General features: G+C 44.7%; 1 protein-coding gene across 1 annotated transcript in view; it reads left to right on the top strand.

The window, feature by feature from the left end:
- Positions 1 to 11180, top strand: part of RPS24 (ribosomal protein S24) — a 52716-nt gene extending 41536 nt beyond the window's left edge. Inside the window, exon 5 of the mRNA XM_057308601.1 lies at positions 11171 to 11180. Within this exon, the coding sequence (XP_057164584.1) occupies positions 11171 to 11173 (3 nt within the window). The 3' untranslated portion in view covers positions 11174 to 11180. The remainder of the gene's footprint in view (positions 1 to 11170) is intronic.
- The last annotated feature ends 10702 nt before the right edge of the window (positions 11181 to 21882 follow it).

The raw sequence follows: 21882 nt of genomic DNA, 5'->3' as shown, positions 1-21882 counted from the left end.
AGGCTAAAATTTGTGTGAAAAGATATCAATATTTGTTTGAATTTATGTAAGATATCTCCAGCAATAGCAGATCCCTCTTGGAAAGGGCCCTTTAGGGATTGGGGCTGGAGGTGATAGGAGTGAGACTCACTTGTCACTAAATTCCCTTTGGTACCATCTGAGTTTTTAAAGGATGTGCAGTTGACGCTTGAACAACATGGGTTTGAACTGTATGGGTCTACTTATGTGTGGATTTTTTTTTTTGATACAGTATAGTGCTGTCAATGTATTTTATGATTTTCTTAGTAACCTTTTCTTTTCTTGAGCTTACTTTGTTGTAAGAATACAGTATATAATACATATAACATATAAGCTATGTGTTAATGGACTGTTTATGTTATTGTAAGACAACAGCAGGCTATTCGTAGTTAAGTTTTGGGGAAGCCAAAAGTTATACGTGTAGTTTCAACTGCGCAGGGGGTCGGTCGCCCTAACCCCCTGCGTTGTTCAAGGATCGACTGTACACGTACTAGTCAAAAAATGAAAATGCAACAAAAAGCACCCGCAATAGAGAGCCACAGTCCTGTCTGGTTCTCTGATGTTTTGATCTTGGAGCAGTGGCAGCCAAGTCTGCGAGTCAAAGAAGAACGAGGCTCATGTGGTGCCCTGAGAGGGAGGAGGAGAGGAAAGTGGGGCAGCAGGTGTCGGCAGAGTTCACTGTGACAATGCGCACAAACGGCCCCCTGTCCAGGCCTGTGTCCGCACCGTGTAAAGACGGGGAGACGTGGAGGTGCAGAGGGCCTCTGCACGTAGGCTGTGGACTGGGCCGCGCACTGATGCTCTGGAGGGCAGAGCTGTGCCTGCCAGGCAGTCAGGGCACTGACCTCACGGTGGACTCCAGCGGGGCACTCACATGACGGGTCCAGGACCCCAGAGGTGCCAGAAGGCGGGCGTGAGGCTGGGCTGGAGCATGGTGGCTCACCGACAGGGCATCCCAGTCACGGTGCCCTTCTCCCTATGTGATCTCCTGTGTGCCTGCGAGGGGCATTATTGTTAACCCCTTTCTGCACATGAAGAAATGGAGGCTCAATTTTTTTCCAAAGACCTGCCCAAGATTGCATTGCTGGTTAATGGCTGAGCTGGGACTGGAACTCAGGTTACTGGCTCCAAGTTCTATGCAATGAGTGGTAGAAATAGGAAAGAACCTCGGGGTCCCAGATTTGAGAAGTGGATTTGGTAGAGCTGGGAGTTCACGGGCAGCTGCTGACCTGGAGGAACTCCCTCAGGCTGGGGCCTTGGCTGCTTCCTCACGGGGAGGATGAAGACGGCCCTGGGACCCTGTGAGATGTTCTCCTGCGGCCTGGTCCCATTTCCCTCCCCTTATTGCAAGTGCCAGTCAGACCAAATAAATGAATAAGATGAATATCCTCTGCCTTTTGAAATCTTGTTATTCCTTTAAGGCCCAGCTCAAATGCCTGTCCTCTGTGAAGATTCTCTGATCAGCTCCAATGGGCTGGATCGCTGTATTCTGACCTTGCGGGAACCCCAGGCAGAGTAGGCCAGCAGAGCCCTCCTCCGAGCAGAGAGCCAGGATTGGATTCCTTGAGGTTGCCCACCTTGGGGCAAATTATAGGTGCACAGTCATGTTTTGTGAAGGCTAAAAGGTTTTCTGCCCTCCTTTCTCCACTCTCCAGACGGAAATCATTTACGATGACGAGTCTCATATGGTTAGAACAGAGGGTGTGTGGTAGGGAGTGGCCAGGGACTAGTGTTCAGAGTTGGGGTTGGTCGTGAACGCCTTTATTCTGCAGGCTGCAGGCAGACTTCATCCTGGAGGCCTTGGGAGCCAACAGAGGTGCAGTCTCTCTGGCAGTGGTAAGGTGGGAACCCTGGGTCTACAGGAAGGGCCTGGATGTGGACAACCAGGGACTCAGCAGGCCTAAAGACGCTGCATGGATCCGAATTAGGCAGTGGGGGAGGCCTGGGGGGGCAGCCAGAACCAGGGTCAGCAGTCAGGGGAGAGGAGGAGGAAGGAAGGAAGGGTGGGGGTGGGGTGGGGGGGACCTCCCAGTGCCTGGTGGCTTCTAATGGGCTCCGCGGTGGGTAATACAGGATTTCAAGTAACAAGAGGGGTCAGAGCAAGTCTCAACAGCGGAGGGGCATACTCTTTTACAAAGGAAGGGTGATGGCCAACTTCACAGGCTTCAGAGGTCAGTCTGCGGAGGGCTGGGGGAGAGGTGGCTGGAGCGGCAGGTGGGAGGCCACTGGCGGTCCCGGTCCCGTGTGATCGGTTTCTGGGGTGTGACAGTGGCAAAGCCAGACTGCAGTGGGAGGCCGGCAGCCGAGGCATCGCTCATGGACTAGGAGTGGGCGCTCAGCACAGGCTTACTGCTTGATTGATTCTGCTTGAACAACACAAATAGCCGGAAATGTAAACACTGCTGGATCCGGCACAGCGCCCCTTGGCATTGCTAATTAGCCCTGAGATTATTCCTTGCAAGGGAGCAACTACATCACACCTCGGTTCTGGCTGAATAAGCCAAGCAGGGAGGCAGGTCTGGTCAGCGGCTGCCCGTTGACTCCCCCCGCCCCCCCCCCCCCCGCCATTCTCTCTAAGAAATGCCAGAAACAGTCACCCAGCCCCTGCCTCCTGGTCCTGCCTCTCCAAGGTACCATTGCTTAGGTGTTATTAGTTAAGAGAGGGACTAATTTGTGTAATGGAAAAGTCACGGAGAGAGAATGTGGTATAAATGTTAATCGCTTTTTTAACTTCACATTATGTGATCCGTTAACATTAATATTTAATTTAATGCAGTCAAAAGATTAATGCTTGTGTTTATTTCTAAAAAAGGCAAGGATGCTTCAGGCTGCTTTTCAGCTTGGTTGAGCTTTGGGGAAAAAAAAAAAAACCAACCCACCCAGAACAGAAGAAATGTATTCATGCTGTAATAAGACAAATACCCTCTCCCCCACCCGCTCTCCCTCCTCCATTCCTAAAAATAAGCCGCGGGGTTCTAATGGGGACACTGATTAAATATTCGGCTCTGTAATTTATGCCCAAGTGAATCCCAACAGGAACCAGGGGCTCTGGAAATCTGTTGTGAAATAATTATCCTGAATGACATTGTCGAGATGGTCTGCAAGGGTGCTGTCAATAATGCATTAGCCCAAATCTGTTTGAAATACAGCAAGGAAATTACACGATGTTCATGGGAACCTGAAAGAATTATCAGTAAACAAATTTAATCAACTTGATGTTATGCATACCACTCAACCTCTTATTATCTGATCATCTAGGTTTAGAACACGCTGGGGAATTGAATGACGTGGGACTCAAGGCTGAGAGTGTGTGTGTGTGTGTGTGTGTGTGTGTGTGTGTGTGTGTTTGTGTGCACGCACACGTACCCTTGGTGGAACCAGCCTCAGGTCTCTGCATTTCTCCTCCTTGGTTGCGTTTCATTTGCATTTTTCTCTAGGCCTGATTGATTACGGCCAGCTTCCACCTCAGCCTGGCTCTTGAACTCTCTTTTTTCCCCCCAGAGTCGGAGCCCTGCTTAGAAAAGTCAGCTGACTGCCTACCTTTCCTCCAGATGCCTTTTTCTCTTCTTCTGCCTTTCAAAGGAGTGGTGGTTGCCCCTGCTATGGAAGCCAGGAGTAAAGAGGTAGGGTGGAGAGGTGAGTGCTGTCACTGGGGGAGACGCTTCCTGGCATAGAAGAAAGAGCCCTGAGTGAAGATCTGCCGCTATTTAGCGGATCTTATCCAAGCCTCTTCCCATCTCTGGGCCTTAGTTTTCCCATCTGAAAAATGTCTAGAGTTGGGTGGTCTGTGTGATTTTATGAAATCTTTGTAGAAGATCAGCAGCGTGTCATTTGCTTGGATTTTGCTCCTTGCCTTCTAGATGGGGACCCCAGAGGGAAGGGGCTTTCTCAAGACCAAATGGGAAGTTGGAGGCAGAGTCAATGTAACTTTCAGACCCACTTCTCATGACTCCTCCATCCCCCAAATGAGAACGTTACTTTTTCTCTGCACTGAAAGCCATAGGGAGCATTTCAGAGTCTAGTCCAGAACTGAGCCCTAGGTTCCATCGTGGGGGACTTGGGTTGCCCTCCTGGTTTTGCAGGTCCCTTTCCATTTCCAGGCCTCAGCTTCCTTGTCTGTCCAACAAAGGGGATGGATGAGATGACCTTTCAGACCCCCCCTACTTTAGCTTTGACATTCCACATCATCCACTTTCTAAGTTCCTCAATTGGCTATGGCTGCATACTTGGAGGAAGGCGGTCTAGCTTTGTTTTCAGACTGTAACCCTGTCTTCTAACTTCTTTGTAGAGTGAAAGTACACTCTTACCGAGCATCTGCTGTGGTCAGTGCCCAGGACTAGGCCCTGTTGGGGGTGTGTGTGTGGAATATACTTACTGAGTCCGCTTTGTGCCTGGTCCTGGGCCTCGTATTGGCATGACTTCATGGAACGTGGGAAATAATACTTGAGGAATGAATAAAACCCGATTCATTCAACAGCTTCTTTTAGGGTACCTACTGTGTGTCTGTCCCTGTACCCAGCATTATGTAGGATAATAGTAACATATGAGGGGCGCCTGGGTGGCACAGCGGTTAAGCGTCTGCCTTCGGCTCAGGGCGTGATCCCGGCGTTATGGGATCGAACCCCACATCAGGCTCCTCCGCTATGAGCCTGCTTCTTCCTCTCCCACTTCCCCTGCTTGTGTTCCCTCTCTCACTGGCTGTCTCTATCCTGTCAAATAAATAAATAAAATCTTTAAAAAAAAATAGTAACATATGAATATGAACTATGTACTAAGCACTTCAATGTTTAAGAGCATGGTGAATGAGACTTTCCCATTGCTTGGGAATGGGCCACCATGAAGTAAAGGTAAGAATAAGAGGCAGAAAACACCTGTGTTTTAAAGAACACCAAAAGCCAAGAGGTATAGACACTCCCCCAGAATCTACTGCATGGGCTCCTCTACCTCCATCTGTTATTGCAGCCCGGACCCTGGCCCCACTGTCCCAGCCTAGACAGATGAGTCCAGATGTGGCGCTGTTCCGTATGGTAGCCGCTAGCCCAGATGGCTATTACACACTTGATATGTGGCTAGTTCAGATTGAGATGTGCTGTAAGTGTGAAATACACACTGCATTGCAAAGACTTAGCACAAAAAGAGGATGTAAAGTATTGCAATAATTTTTTATATGATTACATGTTGAAATAATATTTTGGATATATTGAGTTAAATGAAATAGAATATTAAAATTAATTTCACCTGTTTCTTTTGGCCCATTTTGAAAAGTTTTATTTATTTAAGTAATCTCTATACCCACCGTGGGGCTCAAACTCACAACCCTGAGATCAAGAGTTGCCCACTCTTCCAACTGAGCCAGACAGGCACCCCTCTTTTGGCTTACTTTGATGTGAATAGTAGGAAATTTAAAGTTATATATGTTTTACATTATATTTCTATTATAATACAAATATGTAAATTATCTCAAAGAATATTTAAAGATTCAAATGATTTTTCTGATGGGAGTAGGGAGTGCTAGGAGGGTGGTGATGTGGCTTTCTCCCTCCATTTCTCATATGGGAGGCTGGAGGGGCATTTGTCTCCACTCCATGTAAGGGATTCTAAGAGAATCATTCACAGAGATGGAGGGGTGCTGAATAAAGGAAGATTGACATTTTAGTTCTTGGCTTAGCCTCTCCTTAGCAGGGGACTTGCTGATCTGCTCCCTGTGCTTACTTGAACAGGGGGAAAAGATACTCGGAAAGTGTGGTAGGCAGAAAAATGCCCCCCCCCCCCACGCCCCAAGATGTCTATGTCCTAATCCCAGCAACCTGTGAATTACCTTATATGGTGAAAGGGACTTTGCAGATGTGATGAAGGTTAAGGACCTTGAGATAGGGAGATTATTCTAGATTATCTAGTTGGGCCTAATCTAATCACACGAGCTCTTGAAGTTGGAGAGCCTTTCCTGGCTGCCATCAGAGAGAGATGGGATGACTAGGATGATGGAAGAAGAGGCAGGAAAAATGAGAGGTGTGAAAGGGGGTTGGTTTGCCATTGCTGGCTTTGAATATGGAGGAAGGGGCCATAATCCAAGCAATGTAGGTGGCCTCTAGATGCTGGGAACAGCAAGAACACAGATTCTCCCCTAGAGCCTCTAGAAAGGGACACAGCCCTGCTGATACTTTGATTTCAGCCCAGGAAATCTGTGCTGGGTGTCTGACCTACAGAAGTGTAAGACAATACATCTGTGTTGTGTTAAGCCACTGTTTGTGGTAACTTATTCTGGCAGCAATAGGAAACAAATACAGAGAGACACTGGGTTGGAAAGAGGGTATAGCATTTTGGCACAATAAAACTGCATGAATTGCTCATGAGTTGAGGGGACCTTCTGGAACACAGCCAGGCTTAAGTCATTCTGCCAAGGCCCTAGTTGCAGGGGAAGGAAGCTTAGCAGCCAGAGGCTTTCAGGTAGACCACCAAGGGTGGTAGTGGAGGGGAAGCAGAGGAGCAGCTCTTGGGAATGTGTAGTGGAGAGTTCTCCTTCCTGTAGGGCCTCCTGAAGAGCTCATTCATGTATTCCAAGATCAGTTTGGGATCTACCACATAGAGATTGAAGAATGCCATGGAAGAGCCATTAGCCACCTACATCAGCTAGGCCAGGTTATGCTAAGTAACACACAGCCTCCAAATCTTAGAGCTTTACGACAATGGAGATATATTCCGTGTTCATTCTCATGTCTATTTGTACTCATCCTAGTGGGATCTGTCCTCACGTGTCTTTTGCTAAAAGCAAGCCACATGGCTCCTCCTAACTTCAAGGGGACAGGAAAAGCTAATCCAACCATGTGCCAGGGTTAGAGCTGGGGATATTTATTGGTCAGCACTAATGTCTACCAGTCCCCTTTTCTTTTTTATCCTTTCCAGGCCCAAAAGCTCCCAAGGAGAAAGGGCCCCAGAAGAAGAAGGGTGAGGAAGACAGAAAAGCAGAGCATATGCGTTTCCTCATGGCAAGACTCTCAGGTTGATATCTGGCTAGTATGGGAAGGGCCTGAGTGCTAAATGAGATAGGTGATTGATTTTTTTTTTAAATTTTATTTACTTGAGAAAGAGAGAGAGAGTACGAGGGGGGGGGGGCAGAGGCAGAGGGAGAGGGAGAAGCACACTCCCTGCTGAGCAGGGAGCCCAACATGGGATCATGACCTGAGCTGAAGGCAGATGCTTACCGACTGAGCCACCCAGGCGCGCTGGCGATTGGGATTTTAAACCAGACTGGAATTTCCACTTAGATACTAAAAATGAAAGGAGACTGAGGGGTCTTCCTGTGATGTCATTACAAAACAGGAATGTGAGGTTCATCAGGGTATAGATGAAGGCAGTACTTTGAAAGCCGTTTTTTTATGTGCGGCTAGTTTCAGACTTCTTGAGTCCCACGATGCATGCATTTAATCCTCAAAATGATCCTTTGAGTCATCACTGTTATTACCTTCATTTTACGTCTCATAAAACTGAGGCTCAGAGAGGGTAAGTAACGTGCCTAGTGGCACACAGTTTCAGCAGCTAGGCAAAACTCCAACTCAGATTTGTCTGACTCTGAATATACTTTTAAAAGCCATACTTGCTATATTGTGTCATACTCTGATGTAAGTGGAGTACTACTACTTCTGGAGTGGACAAAGAGACACGCTCACACTGTGAGTTATCCCTTTGTGGGTAGAGGAGGGTAAAATTAGAAAGATCTCGGGATGTAGCCAAAGAGAACAGACCTTCCTTGGACACCTACCATGTGCCAGGCCCTGCCATGTACTTGGCACACAGTATCTCATTAGCAGGACAGGGCAACTTTATAAGGGAAGCCATTCCATTCCAGTTTTGCAGATGAGCCGAGTGGAGCCATAAAGAGATGACTTGACTTGCCCAATGTCAAACAAGCAACAGGCAAGATTTGAATCCAGTTCTGCCTGATTTTCAAAACTCTCTCCACCCAGCAATGATTTCCCAGTGAATGAGTTTTGGAGAAGCCAGAGGAGAGGAGGCCACTGTCTGGTGGGACAGTCTTGAGGAAGGCCTCCAGGCCAAGAGGACATGATGGAAACAGGGAGGGTGACAAGTGAAGGTGCACAGATGAGAGCTTGGGGCCAAGAGTGGGCAGGTCTGACTGACACAGAGAGTAAGAACAGTGGAGGCAGGAGGAGAGGCAGTTTGCAGCCAGGTGGGGAGTTGTTTGGAATGTCAGGCTGAGGAGTTTGGCTTTGTTCCCTCAGGCCACGGGAGACCATTTGCAGTGAAGTCTGGTGTGCCATTGAAAGAGGAACAGGAAGCCTGGAGTGTGGGGTTTCTGGGGCTTTCTGCCATCCCCTCCCCAGCAGGTGGAAAACAGGAAAGGGCTAGTTTAGTCAGAAACGCCCCTTATGACAAAGCATGGTCGGGGTGGGGGAGGGGGGATTTCAGATACAGCAGGGCAGGGCAACAGAGGGCACTGAGGTATAGACGGTACATAAGGCAGAAGAAACATTGTGACTTTGGCACATGACCTCTTTCAGGTCTCAACCCTGTGACCTTGCACACATAATTTTGCTTTGGTCACATTGAAATTAAATGAAGTCTGTGTGAGAGAAGCTGCGGATTTCCTCAATTTAACATGCCTCAAATTGTAGCCCTTTAGTATCTGTGTCTGACCTTGAGGAGCCCCTTTCCTGCAGGGGAGCAGGGAAACCTCACATGTCAGTTGACAGGCTCCACTAGCCTATTCAGTCACCTTTCAGTGAAAATGTTCCCACTCTGCATTTCTGTCTTCCTCTCAGAGGTGGCTTAAATAGTTCCTTTGGGATTAATGAATAACTCTTTAAATATATGTCTGGTCTTTCAGAGTTTTCACTTCTTTCCCTTCTTCTCTCCAAGATGGCACCTGGGTATTTGAGGGCTTTACTGCATTCTCCAGGTAATGGAGGGACAAGCCTTAGCTTTGCATGGTGTCCTCCATATCCAGGAGCTAGTCTGGTCTGCTCCCTGGACTGGTGGCCACTCAGGTGTGACTGATCTCTTCCGGCCTTCTGGGTGATGTGCTGGTGCAGTCTGTGGTTTTGGCCATTTGTCCTCAGGTCACAAAGAAGTTCCTGTTCATGATGGCCTTTCTCTTGATCCTAGGCCTCTGCCCTCTCAGTACCTTTGTGTGCCCTCCTTTGATCGCCTCTTTGTTGGAGGGTCAGGGGTGCTGCCTCAGACTCATTCCTCTGGCCACTTCCTACAGTTGTTGCTGTGCCATCACCCTCTGCCATGTTGGAAAGCTATTGAGTGGCTTTTCCTAGAGAAAAATTCTTGCTACTAGACATGGGAAGTGGGCCTTTAATTCTTTGGATGGCTTTGGCTTTCCCCTCAACTTATCTAATTTATCTTCTCAACGTGAGGCTACAGTTAGAGGGGGAAAGTAGAACACAATGGCCCGAGCTCCCCTCCCTTCAACTCTTGTTCTCACAGCTCTGTGAATGTGAAGGGATGAACATCCTGACTTTTCCTTTGGGGGAATACAGCACCATGAGTCGTGTGGTTCAAGGGTACTGACTCCATGCCTAAACTCCAGGGGCAGACAGATAATTGAGGCCTGGACAACCATCCCATTCCCTTCCCCTGGCCAGTGACTGATTCAGGGATGGGCATGTGACCACATTTGTGCAATGAGAAATAGCTCTGGGAACTTATTAGAACTTATGACAGAGGAGTGCCTGGGTGGCTTAGAGGGTTAAGCATCCAATTCATGATTTCAGCTCAGGTCATGATCTCAGGGTCCTGAGATGGAGTGCTGCATTGGGCTCCGTGCTCAGCAGGGAGTCTGCTTGTCCCTCTCCCTCTGCCCCTCCTCCTGCTCTCTCTCAAATCAATCAATCAATCAATCAATCTTAAAAAAAACACAAAACTTATAACAGGGGTGCCTGAGTGGCTCAGTCGGTTAAGCATCTGCCTTCATCTCAGGTCATGATCCCAGGGTCCTGAGATGGAGCCCCATGTCGGGCTCCCTGCTCATCAAGGAGCCTGCTTCTCCCTCTCCTCATGCTTGTGCTCTCTCTCTCTCTCAAATAAATAAATAAAATCTTAAAAAATAAAACTTATAACAGAGAAGCTCTTTTTAAAATTTTTAACGAGATATAATTTATATAGAGGGAAATGCACTGATCTTTAGCATTTAGTGTGAAGAGTTTTGACAAATGTATACATATTTGTGTAACTAGAACCCAGATAAAGGTATAGATGATTCCCATCACCCTCAGAAGTTCCCTCAGGCCCTTTTCCAGTCAATCCCAGAAAGTCTCTTCTTGTCCCTTTCCAGTCAATACCACTTTCTTCCCAGTACACACAGCAAAGGCAATCGTTATTCTGACTTTTATCATTATAGATTATTTTTCCTGTTCTAGAACTTTTCATTTTGGATTTTTCTTTCTGTTCCCCTTACCCATTTGCCTATACCTAATCCAACATCACAGTACGTTGATGTACTGCCTTGGAGTTAGGCAGTATAACTGTTTTAATTTTGTTCTTCAAGACTGTTTTGTTAGTTAGGTCCTTTGAATTTTCATATAAATTTTAGAATTACCCTTCCAATTGTTCAACACAACATGCTGGGATTTTGATGGGAACCTCAATGAATTTGTAGATCCAATTTGGAGAAAGCTGACATCTTATCCATATGAATCTTCCAAATCATGAATATGGTATATCTGTCCTTTTTTTTTTTAAGTTCTTTCATTCCTCTCCGCAATGTTTTGTTCTCAATGTAGAAGTCTTTTATTATGTTCATTACCAAATATTTATATTTTGTGATGCTATTACAAAAGGTATTTTTTAAAAATTCATTTTCCAGTTGTTTGTTGCTAGCATAGAAGTTCTCTTTTTAGTGTCTGCTGAGCTGGTGGGAGGTGAGTCATGCAAGAGACACCATGGGGAGATGGTATCCCTGAGAGTGAATTCAAAACAGAGGGAGAAGAGCTGAAAGATGGGGGGAGGTGGGGAGAGGAAACACAGAGAGAGAGACAGAGACATGGAGAGCGATAGAGAGAGAGGGAGAGAGAGAGAGAGCTCTGAAGAAAAGATCTGAGCTCCTATGTTCCATTTTGGCTGAAGCCAGGTCTACCGTGGATGTTACTGGAGAGAATAAATTTATTTATTTTTGCTGAAGCCATTTTGAGCTGGATTTCTGTCACTTGCAGCTGAAAGAGTCCTGACTCATCCAATGTCTGACTTGGCCCAGCCCTGCAGACTAGTGTGTAGCAGGGTATGAGTTCCGTGCCAATGAAGAAAAGACATGACACGGGTCACCAATTTATTCCTTCTTCCCATGAGTGAGAGCTGTGGGCTGTGGGTTTCCTCACAAGGTGAGGAAGTATTAAATAAGCCCACTGTTTAATTTTTTCCTCTTCTTTTCTTTTCTTCTCCCCCCCACCCCCGCTTTCTCCCTCACTTCTTTCTTTCCTTACTTCCTTCTTTCCTTCCAAAGCACAGTCTAACCCTATACAGAAGAATTTAAAAACCAACACTGCCTCTGTTAGCTGGTCTGTGGTCCTGCCATTTGAGATACAACAGCACTCCTCAGTTTTGCTGAGGAATGTGTGATTTATTTTTGTCCCTCCTGGGGCCTGTGGCGTCACAGAAAGCACTCTAGCTTTTGAGGACTGCTTTTCTGCAACCCAGGGACTGTCACTGCCTCTCATTAAGTTCTTTCAGTTTAGATTCTCCCTCTGGGGGTGGGGGAAGGACTTGGGGGTAGGAGTGGAGAATGTGTGTAGGGGAAGCATCTGCCCTTTTTTCCGTGAGTTTAGCCATCCAGCCACCCAGTCATCCATTCTCTGAGCTCTGAACGCTTATTGGAAAGACAGGAAAACATGCACCGGCTGTGTTCCAGATACATTATCTTACTGGATTTCTTTTGCAACCCTTTGAGGTGGGCATTATTATTACCCTCATTTTTTCAGATGAGGAAGCTAAAGTTTAGAGCCTGTAAGCCACATAGTAAGTCCAGACAGTGAGAAGGTGACAGAGCTGACATTCAAACCCCCAATGCCACTGCTCTTTGTTTTCTGAGAAGCTGTCTTCGTTTCCTGTGTGCGAGAGCCGTGCTGAGCAGTGCAGGAGGTGGAGAGAGGATGAACAGTGACCGGGTGTGAATCTTGTCATCTAACCCAGCAGCCCATTAGAGGGGCTGACAATGAGTAAATAACCGTAATGCAGAGGAGAAGGGAGGAGCATCTCAATGTACTGATGCAAATCTTTGGGATACAGGGACCCAAAAACGAGAATTTCAGGGACTTTGCAAAATCGTGAGTTATTTTTAAGACCTCCAATGTTCTTCATTCTCATTACTCATTTTTATGTATAACTTAACTTTTTGATGAAGAAATAAGAAATATTAAGTTAGTAAGTAGAACTATAGCCTATGGTGTGTATTAAAACACGGGAAAATGCCAGCGAACATAATTGGGTGGTGTCTGAATAATGTCACATTGAGATCTCCTAGAAAGGTTAACAGCACTAAGGAATTCCTTGTCTTCCGAAACTTGTTATTTCTTGGAACACCACTCATAGGATTTATGTAAAATATACTGTGCATATAAACTTATTAATATTTATTTTATTTGCAAGAATAACTCACCATTAGCAGCAAAAAGGGCATCAAACACACACTGATAACACAACAACCATAAGCAAGACTGACTCATGTCAACCTTAACCCTCAACTCTGCCTGTCAGCCTTTCCTGCTCTTGCTTTGACTTGACATTGGCAGATTCCTTCAAACCAGTAATGCCTCTAGAGTGATAAGCTTTGATTCTCACAGGAGCGTATGATACTTTTTCTGGTTTTCTTCGTTGCTTTTTCTCAGGAGTTAACATTTGGAAGAACATTTACATTTCCTGCGAAAGAACAGAAAGGAGTTTCTGAATGGAGACTCTGGTCTTGAGGGAGGTACAGATCTAAGCTAGCGGGTTTGGGGAAGGTAAATATAATGGGCAGCTGCAGGACTCACAGCAGACTTCCTATAGGAGCTGGCACGGGAGCTGGGCTGTGAGGGTGGGCAGGATTTAGAGACTGAGGTGGGCATAAGAGTAGGGAGAGCGGCATCCCAGGTGGACCGCACAGCTTGAACAAAGTAAGACTGAGAAGCTGGAAACTGGAGATACACCAGGCAATGAGATTGACCTTGAGCAGAGCATTTGTGAAAGGGGGTGTTTTATTTTTTAATGATTTTTTTAAATGATTTTTTATTATATTATGTTAGTCACCATACAGTACATCCCCGGTTTCCGATATAAAGTTCGATGACTCATTAGTTGCATATAACACCCAGTGCACCATGCAATACGTGCCCTCCTTACTACCCATCACCGGTCTATCCCATTCCCCCACCCCCCTCCCCTCTGAGGCCCTCAGTTTGTTTCTCAGAGTCCATAGTCTCTCATGTTTCATTCCCCCTTCTGATTACCCCCCCCCCTTTCTTTATCCCTTTCTTCCCCTACCGATCATCCTAGTTCTTATGTTCCATAGATGAGAGAAATCATATGATAGTTGTCTTTCTCTGCTTGACTTATTTCACTTAGCATTATCTCCTCCAGTGCCGTCCATGTTGCAGCAAATGTTGAGAATTCGTTCTTTCTGATAGCTGAGTAATATTCCATTGTATATATGGACCACAACTTCTTAATCCAGTCATCTGTTGAAGGGCATCTTGGCTCCTTCCACAATTTAGCTATTGTGGACAATGCTGCTATGAACATTGGGGTGCATATGGCCCTTCTCTTCACTACGTCTGTATCTTTGGGGTAAACACCCAGTACTGCAATTGCTGGGTCATGGGGTAGCTCAATTTTTAACTTTTTAAGGGACCTCCACACTGTTTTCCAGAGTGGCTGTACCAACTTGCATTCCCACCAACAATGTAGGAGGGATCCATGAAAGGGGGAGGTTAACAGTACCATTGGAAGGATAGAGAGGCGCTAAATCCACAGGGACAGGGGTGGGGGTGGAGGGTTGCTCATGCATCATTTACATCTCTGCGTCCTGGAAAGTAGGCATTCCAGGGTTATTTGTTTCTTTTATGATGAGGAGACTGAGGCTCTCGACTTGCTTAAGGTCACATGGGTAATGAGTGGTAGAAGCTGGGGAAGATGAACTCTATAGAACATATAGTCCAATGTCTTGCTCATTACCAGCACACACTGGAAGTCTCTGGAATGAGGCAGTCTTTGGGATTTCTTGAATGTCTGCTGAGTTGGACTGATGTGTAGGAATTGAAGGGAAATTAGATTTTGGTTAAATAGGAGCAAACGCTTTCAGGAAAAACAGACTTCTGTAACAAGTTGTTTTAACCTTTTTTTTTTTTTTTGAGGTCTATTTATTTTTCTGTCATTTATCTCTTATTGATGTGAATTTATAACTGATCATGGTTCCCTTTTCCTTTTGGCCACAAGGAAGTCTAATGTCAAATCTGTGGCTCTATAAAATGGGATGGTTTGCCTTTCTGCATGCTAATCTTAGCCTTTGCTTTGTTTTCTCCTGCCTTTTGTCCCTTTGCTGTTCATTTTCTCTTTCAGCATTAGACCTATTCATTCAAGCTGCCTCAAATTTGGATATAATTAACTAATCTATAACTAATTGGGCACAGACTAAGAAATGCTAAGTCAGGTGTGCAGAACAATGTAATATGCTGCCTTGTGAGGTTATGAGCTCACTGCCATCAGAAGTGTGTAAGAAAAGACTGAAGGATTGTTTGGCTCAAAGATCCCTTCAGTTCTGAGATTTTCTGATTATAAGAGTTGAGAATAGGTCATTCTTTCACTGCATCCATAGCCATCCCCCCAAAAAGCTGCAGCCCAGTGCCCAGAGTAAAATCCTCATCCTCTTGCCGGCCTGAGGTCCTTTGGCTACATAGCCTAATGAGCCTCTGGGGGCTGGGGATGCAGGCTGCCTGGCACTGGGGCAACACTGCAAATGACAGTAATAGCATGTGACTAGCAGTGGATTGATTGAGTAAGCAGATGTTAAGGTTTTGGCTGATAATGATTCATTACTATTTGGGAAAAACCTGATAGGGATGCTCTCACTCTAAGAATTAATTAGTTTATGCTTCATCAGTCGTATTGAGCAGAGTGTAAATGGCCCTTCTGAGTACAGAGCTCTCCAGTTAGGGGAATTAGCATTCCTTCCACCCAGCAAGACATGGGAACAGTGAGCTTCCTTCCATGGAAGAACAGGCAGAGGGGGAGGGGAGGAACAAGGAGACGGAGAAGCGTGCATACCTGATGTTTGCCTTTCCAGCTTCCATCCCTCTTCCTCCGCAGCTTATCATTTGGAGATGCTCCTCTTTGCCACTCTCAGTCTATGCTGGGGCGGGGCTCTTCTCTACCTCAAGTTGGGAGGGAGACCATGTGACCAAGGCTGGGCCAATCAGTGTACTGCATCGCCTGGGCCAAGGTGATTGGCTCACGGATGTATCTGTGTGACCCAGTCAGATACCCTGAGACTCAATGAGCTATTTGCTGGGAACCTAGGGAAGGCCCTTCTCTCACTTTTCCCAAAGGGGTGTGAGGTAGGAGCTGCGGCAGCCATTTTGTGATTCCAGCCCATAAGCCGTTGAGTCATTCCCAGTGTTCGAGCCTCCCCAGCTGGTGCTACATGGAGCAGAGACCGCTGTCCCCACTGAAACCTATCTGCATTATAGATTCGTGAGCAAAAAGAAGACCATTGTTGTTTTAAGCTACTAAGTTAGGGGTGATTTGTTATATACCAATTGACCAGAACAGCATATCTTCCGTATTTTGGACTGGAGACTCATCTTTCCTCATTGCAAACCTGATTATCTTACCTTTTTGCTTAAAAATTCCTCAAATTCTGTTGGTTAAAGACCAAACAACTTTGTGTGGTATTCAAGGCCTTTCTGGTGGTACCTCTGAGATCTCATCTCCCTGCTGTTCCTCTTAGGAATCCTGTCCTTCTGTCACACAGAACTGCTTGTGGTTCCCTAAATAAGCTCATGCTCTGTCGGGCCTCTGTGTCTTGTGCATGGTATTTCCTCTGCCTGGAATGCCTGTTCGTCCCTACAAGACGACATCTCTGGAGGATTCCCTCTCCCTTCTCTTTTCCCAACTGCTTTTAGTCAAATGTTGGAGCCCATAGATTAATCACTGTATTCTCTAATTCAGCTGTTTTTGTACCTATTCTTTGATTTGTCATATGGAGAATTTCCTTGACTTTATCTTCCAACCCTTCCTTTTTAAAATGATTTTTAAAAAAGATTTTATTTATTTGACAGAGAAAGAGAGCACAAGCAGTGGGGGCAGCAGGCAGAGGGAGAAGCAGACTCCCCGCTGAGCAGAGAGCCATTGTGGGGCTTGATCCCAGGACTCTGAAATCATGACCTACGCTGAAGGCAGACGCTTAATCAACTGAGCCACCAAGGCATCCTAAGGCTGCCTCTTTCCATCCTACTTCATCAATTTCCAGTCAGTTTCTGTATTCTAGAAATCACTGCTAACATTGATGCCCCACCCCATTCTCTTTGTCTCTTCTGAATTCCCTCACTGTCATTTTACAGGGATCTCATCAGGCAAGGGAGAGAAATGGCTAGTCCACCATCAAGAACTGTAGGTTCAAACTATGCTCTTTTGTCTTCCTGGAAAGGACTTTAGAGACCACTGAGCCAGTTTGAAATGGAGAAACCAAAGTTAGAGTGGGTATAGCCACTGGCCAAGGATGAAAGGCCCAGTAGGGAAGTGGTAGAGTATTACCTTAGAGCATAGACTCTGAGATCAGACAGCCTGGGTTTGGTTCCATCACTTACTAGCCATCAGAACTTAAGAGAGGTAGTTAACTTTATGTGTCTCTGTTTTCCCACCAGTAAAATGGGGTAAAAAACTGACATCATAGGGTTGTGAAAATTAAGTGAGTTAATGTACATGAGATGCTTAGATAGAGCCCATCGCAGAGTTGTCTATTAGTGGAGAAAATTAGGCTGGAACTCAGATCACAGCTCACCTCAGGCCCTGCACCAATCCTTTTTATGAACTTCTACCATGTGAAGTTTCTAAACCAATGGAAACAAAACCATTGATAAAGTACAAAGGGTTCATCCTGGCAGCACAAGCCTCCCCATTGTGAATTCAGCACCCTTCCCTAGCCTTTCCTACTGTTGCCTTGGACTCCCCTCCTCCTTGCCCTATCCAAGCCACACCATTACAGGCTGGTCCCCCAGTCCTGCTTCTCCATGGCTGATTGGAACAGCTCCTGCACATAGACCCTGGGCCCATCACTGATGATTATGTTATAGCAAATTGCACCCTCAGGCCCCTGGGGAATCCTTCTCTGACTCTTTTGTTGCTGTCTTGCTGGGCTTTAAATCCTTTTAACAAAATAGACTTTTCTCCTATTTGTGTCTTGTCTCCCATCAAACTCATGAACCCCTGGAAGGCAGGAACTGTGGCATGGTCATCTTCGTTCCCTCCAGAAGGCTGGTGAAGTACTTTACACTGCTAAGCTGGATGGAATAACCTGGAGATGGGTAGACCTGGTTGAGGTTTCAACTCTCTCAGTTGATGGCTATGTGTCCTTGAGTAATTAACTTCTCTGGGCCATCACTTCCTTTTGTGCATTTTGTGACTCAAATAGGTTATGCCAAACCCTGCGCAAATCTAAGGCCCGGTGAAAGTAAGTTTTCACTGAGGATGTTACTGATGAGGCAGGCCGAGCATAGTGTGATGATAGGAATTTCCTGCAGGAAGGATGGATTGTGAGAGCCGAAACCCGGGGGACCTACCAGGGAGGCTTTGGCAGTTGCAGGTAGTGGTGGGATTGGCAGGATGGTCATATGTGGAGGCGGTAGGCAAGCGACCAACGTGACAGGAGTTTTGAGTGCACCTTATTGGGAGGATGATGGTGAATGACCAGGATGGAGTAGTTGCGAGGGGAGCAAATTTGGGGGCCAGATGAGGCATTAAAATTGGGAAAATGTGAAGTTTGAAGGGTGGAGGCTCCCATAGGATATTCCATCAGGCAGTTGGAAGTGTGAAACTCCTGGCTAAGAGCAAATCTGGGCTGTCTCCTGTGCTGAGCTGATTCTTGGTAGCATAGGAGAGGATGAGATGCCTGAGGGAATGTGGGGACAGATCAGAGCTGAGAACAGAGTCTCTAGGGAAGAGAGACAGGTTTGGGAGATTAGGCTAGAGTAGCCCCTGAAGAGAGGAGAGTGCTTTGAGACATAGCAGGCGACCAGGAGAACACCATGTCTAGGAGCCCATGAGGTGGGAATTAAAAATGAATGCTGATTGCTGATTGGGAACTTGATGGTATTAGGAAGATTCATGAATGTTTTTAGGTGTGATAATGGTATTGGGAAATGATCTCATGTTTGGTATTTGCTTTAAAACAAACTGGTGGGCTCTCTTAGAAGAGACACACTTTGGGTTGAAAGATACACATAGGTGGAAAGTAAAGGTTGTAAAAAGATACACCGTGCAAACAGTAACCAAAAGACAGCTGGGTTAGCTATACTATTATCACACAAAAGAGACTTTAAGATGGAAATTACAGGGGCGCCTGGGTGGCGCAGTCGTTAAGCGTCTGCCTTCGGCTCAGGGCATGATCCCAGCATTCTGGGATCGAGCCCCACATCAGGCTTCTCCGCTAGGAGCCTACTTCTTCCTCTCCCACTCCCCCTGCTTGTGTTCCCTCTCTCGCTGGCTGTCTCTCTCTGTCAAAATAAATAAATAACATCTTAAAAAAAAGAGATGGAAATTACAGGGGACAAAGAAGGACATTTAATAATGATAAAAGGGTTGGAAGGCATAACAATTATAAAAATATATGCCCCTAACAATAGAACCTCAAATACATGAAACAAAAAGGTGACTGAAATGAAGGGAGAAATAGACAATTCAATAGTAACAGTTGGAGATTCCAATACCGCACTTTCAATAACAGATAGAATGAGGCAGAGATCAATAAAGAACTATCTACAGAACACTCCATCCAACAAAAGTAAAATACATGTTCTTCTCAAGTGCACATGAAACATTCTCCAGTTTAGAATATTTGCTGGACCATGAAACAAATCTCAGTAAGCTTAAAGGAGACAATAGAAAAATAGAGAAAGTCAATGAAACAAAAAGTTGGTTCTTTGAAAAGAGCAACAAAATTGACAAACTTTTAGCTAGACTGACTGAGCAAAAAGGGGAAGAATCAAGTGCCTATAGTGAAAAATGAGAAAGGATGTCGCTACTGATCTTACAGAAATAAATAGATTTCAGGAGAATAAGATCATGGTGGATTTTTCAGAAATAAACCAGATTATAACTGTATTATGAATAGCTGTACATAACAAATTTGATAACCTAGAGGAAATGGACAAATCCCTAGAAACACACGAACTACCAAAACTGACTCAAGAGAAATAGAAAATCTGAACATATCTGTAACAAGTAAAAAGATTGAATTAGTAATTAAACTTCCCACAGAGAAAATAATAGTCCCAGATGGCATTACTAGTGAATTCTACCAAATATTTAAAGAAAAATTAATACCTATCACTTTCACTCCTGACATTCTATAAAGCTAGATACCATATTATGTGGATACAAAAACCAGGCAAAGACATCACATCAAAATAAAACTGCACACCAGTATCCCTTATAAATATAGACGCAAAAATCTTCAACAAAATTCTAGTAAATTAAATCCAGCCACACAGAAAAAGGATCATATACATGATCAAGTGGGATTTATCCCAGGAATGCAAGGTTGGTTAAATATCTGAAAATCAACCAGTGTATTTTATTAATAGAATGAAAAGACAAAAACCACATGATCAGCTCAGAAAAAGCACTTGACAAAATCCAACACACTTTTATAAATTAAAATCACTCAACAAACTAGGAATAGAAGATGTAGGGGGTTGAGGGGCACCTGGGTGGCACAGTTGGTTGGGTGTCCAACTCTTGGTTTTGGCTCAGGTCATGGTCTTGTCCTGGGTTTGAGCCCTGCACTGGGCTCTGTGCTGGGTGTGGAGTCTGCTTGGGATTCTTTCTCCCTGTCCCTCTGCCCCTCCCACTTGTGCTCTCTCTTTCTCAAATAAATAAATAAATAAATAAATCTTAAAAAAAAAAAAAAAAAACAAGATGTAGGGGGTTGAATGGTGCCCTCCCCAATATATCCATATTCTAGACCTTGTGAATGTTACCTTATATGGAAAAAGTTCTTTTGCAGATGTCATTAAGTTAAGGATCTAGAGATGAGATCATCCTGGATTACCCAAATGGACCCTAAAATCGAGTGTCCTGCTAAGAGACAAAAAAGACACAGAGACACAGGGAAGAAGTCTGTGTGAAGATGGAGGCAGAAAGCATAAGCCATGGAGTGCCTGTGGTCATCAAAAGTGGGGAGAGGCAAGAAAGGATCTCTTCCCTTTAGCAAGATTTCAGGATAAAAGATCAAAATACAAAAATAAGTTGAATTTCTATACACTAGCAGGGACAATCTGAATATGAAATTAAGAAAAAAATTCCCTTTATAATAGAATCAAAATGAACAAAATATTTAGGAATAAATTTAACCAAAGAAATGTAAGACTTGTACAACTAAAACTACAAGGTGTTGTAGGAAGAAAGTAAATAAGATACAAATAAATGGACAGACTTCCCATGTTCAAGGTGGTTAGAATTGTTAAAATGTCAGTATGTCCCCAATTGAGCCACAACTTCCACGTGATCCCTGTCAAAAGCCCAGCTGGCTTTCCCTCCCCACTAATTGACAAATTGATTTTAAAATTCATGTGCAAATGCCAGGAACCTAGCATAGACAAAAAAAAGGTCTTGATAAAGAAGGACAAAGTTAGAGGATTCACAGTTCCTGGTTTTAAAATGTCCTACAGACTTACAGTAATCAAGACTGTGTGGTACTAGCATAGACATATAGATCAATGGAATAGAACTGAGAGTCCAGAAATAAACCCTCACATTTACAGTCAATTGATTTTTGACAAAGGTGCCAAAATAATTCGATTGGGGGAAGAATATTCTTTTCAACAAATGGTTCTGGGAAATGCAATATCCATATGCAGAAGAGTGAAGTTAGACCCCTACCTGATAACATTTACAAAAGCTAAGAGTTAAAACTATACAACTCTTAGAAGAAAACAGAATTAAATATTTGTGACATTAGGTTAGGCAATAGTTACTTGGGTAGGGTGCTAAAACACAAGCAACAGATATATTGGCCATAATAAAAACTGAAACAATTTTGTGTTTCCAAGGGCATCAATAATTAAATGAAAGGAACCCACAGAATGGGAGGAAATATTTACAAATCATAGATCTGATAAAGGACTTGTGTCCAGAATATAGAAAGAACTGCTACAACTCAGTAATAAAAGGATAAGTAACCCAGTTAAAAAATGGGCAAAAGATACGCATAGACATTTCTCCAAAAAAGATATACAGATGTCCAGTAAGCACATGAAAAGATGCTCAACATCGTTCATTCTTAAGGAAAAGCAGATTAAAACCATGAGACACCACTTCACACCCACTAGAATGACCTTAATAAAAAAGACAGACAATAACAAGTGTTTGCAAGGATATGGAGAAACTGGAACCTTCATACATTGCTGGTGGGATTGTAAAATGGCACAGCTACTTTGGAAAACAGATGTACACTTCCTTAAAAATGTTACACATGAAGTTACCGTATGACCAAGAAATTCTACTCCTAGGCATATAACCAAGAGTACATCCTCTCGAAAGTTCATAGTGGCAGAATATTTGTAATAGCATCCGAATGGTGCTAAAAGGTGGAGGCATCCCAAATGTCCATCATTGAGCAAAAGTAGTATACCCATACAATGGCATGTTATTCGG

Source organism: Ursus arctos, unplaced genomic scaffold (assembly GCF_023065955.2).
Source record: "Ursus arctos isolate Adak ecotype North America unplaced genomic scaffold, UrsArc2.0 scaffold_7, whole genome shotgun sequence".
NCBI lineage: Eukaryota > Metazoa > Chordata > Mammalia > Carnivora > Ursidae > Ursus > Ursus arctos.
The sequence above is the reverse complement of the archived record's forward strand: the minus strand, read 5'-3'. Positions and strand labels throughout refer to the sequence as shown.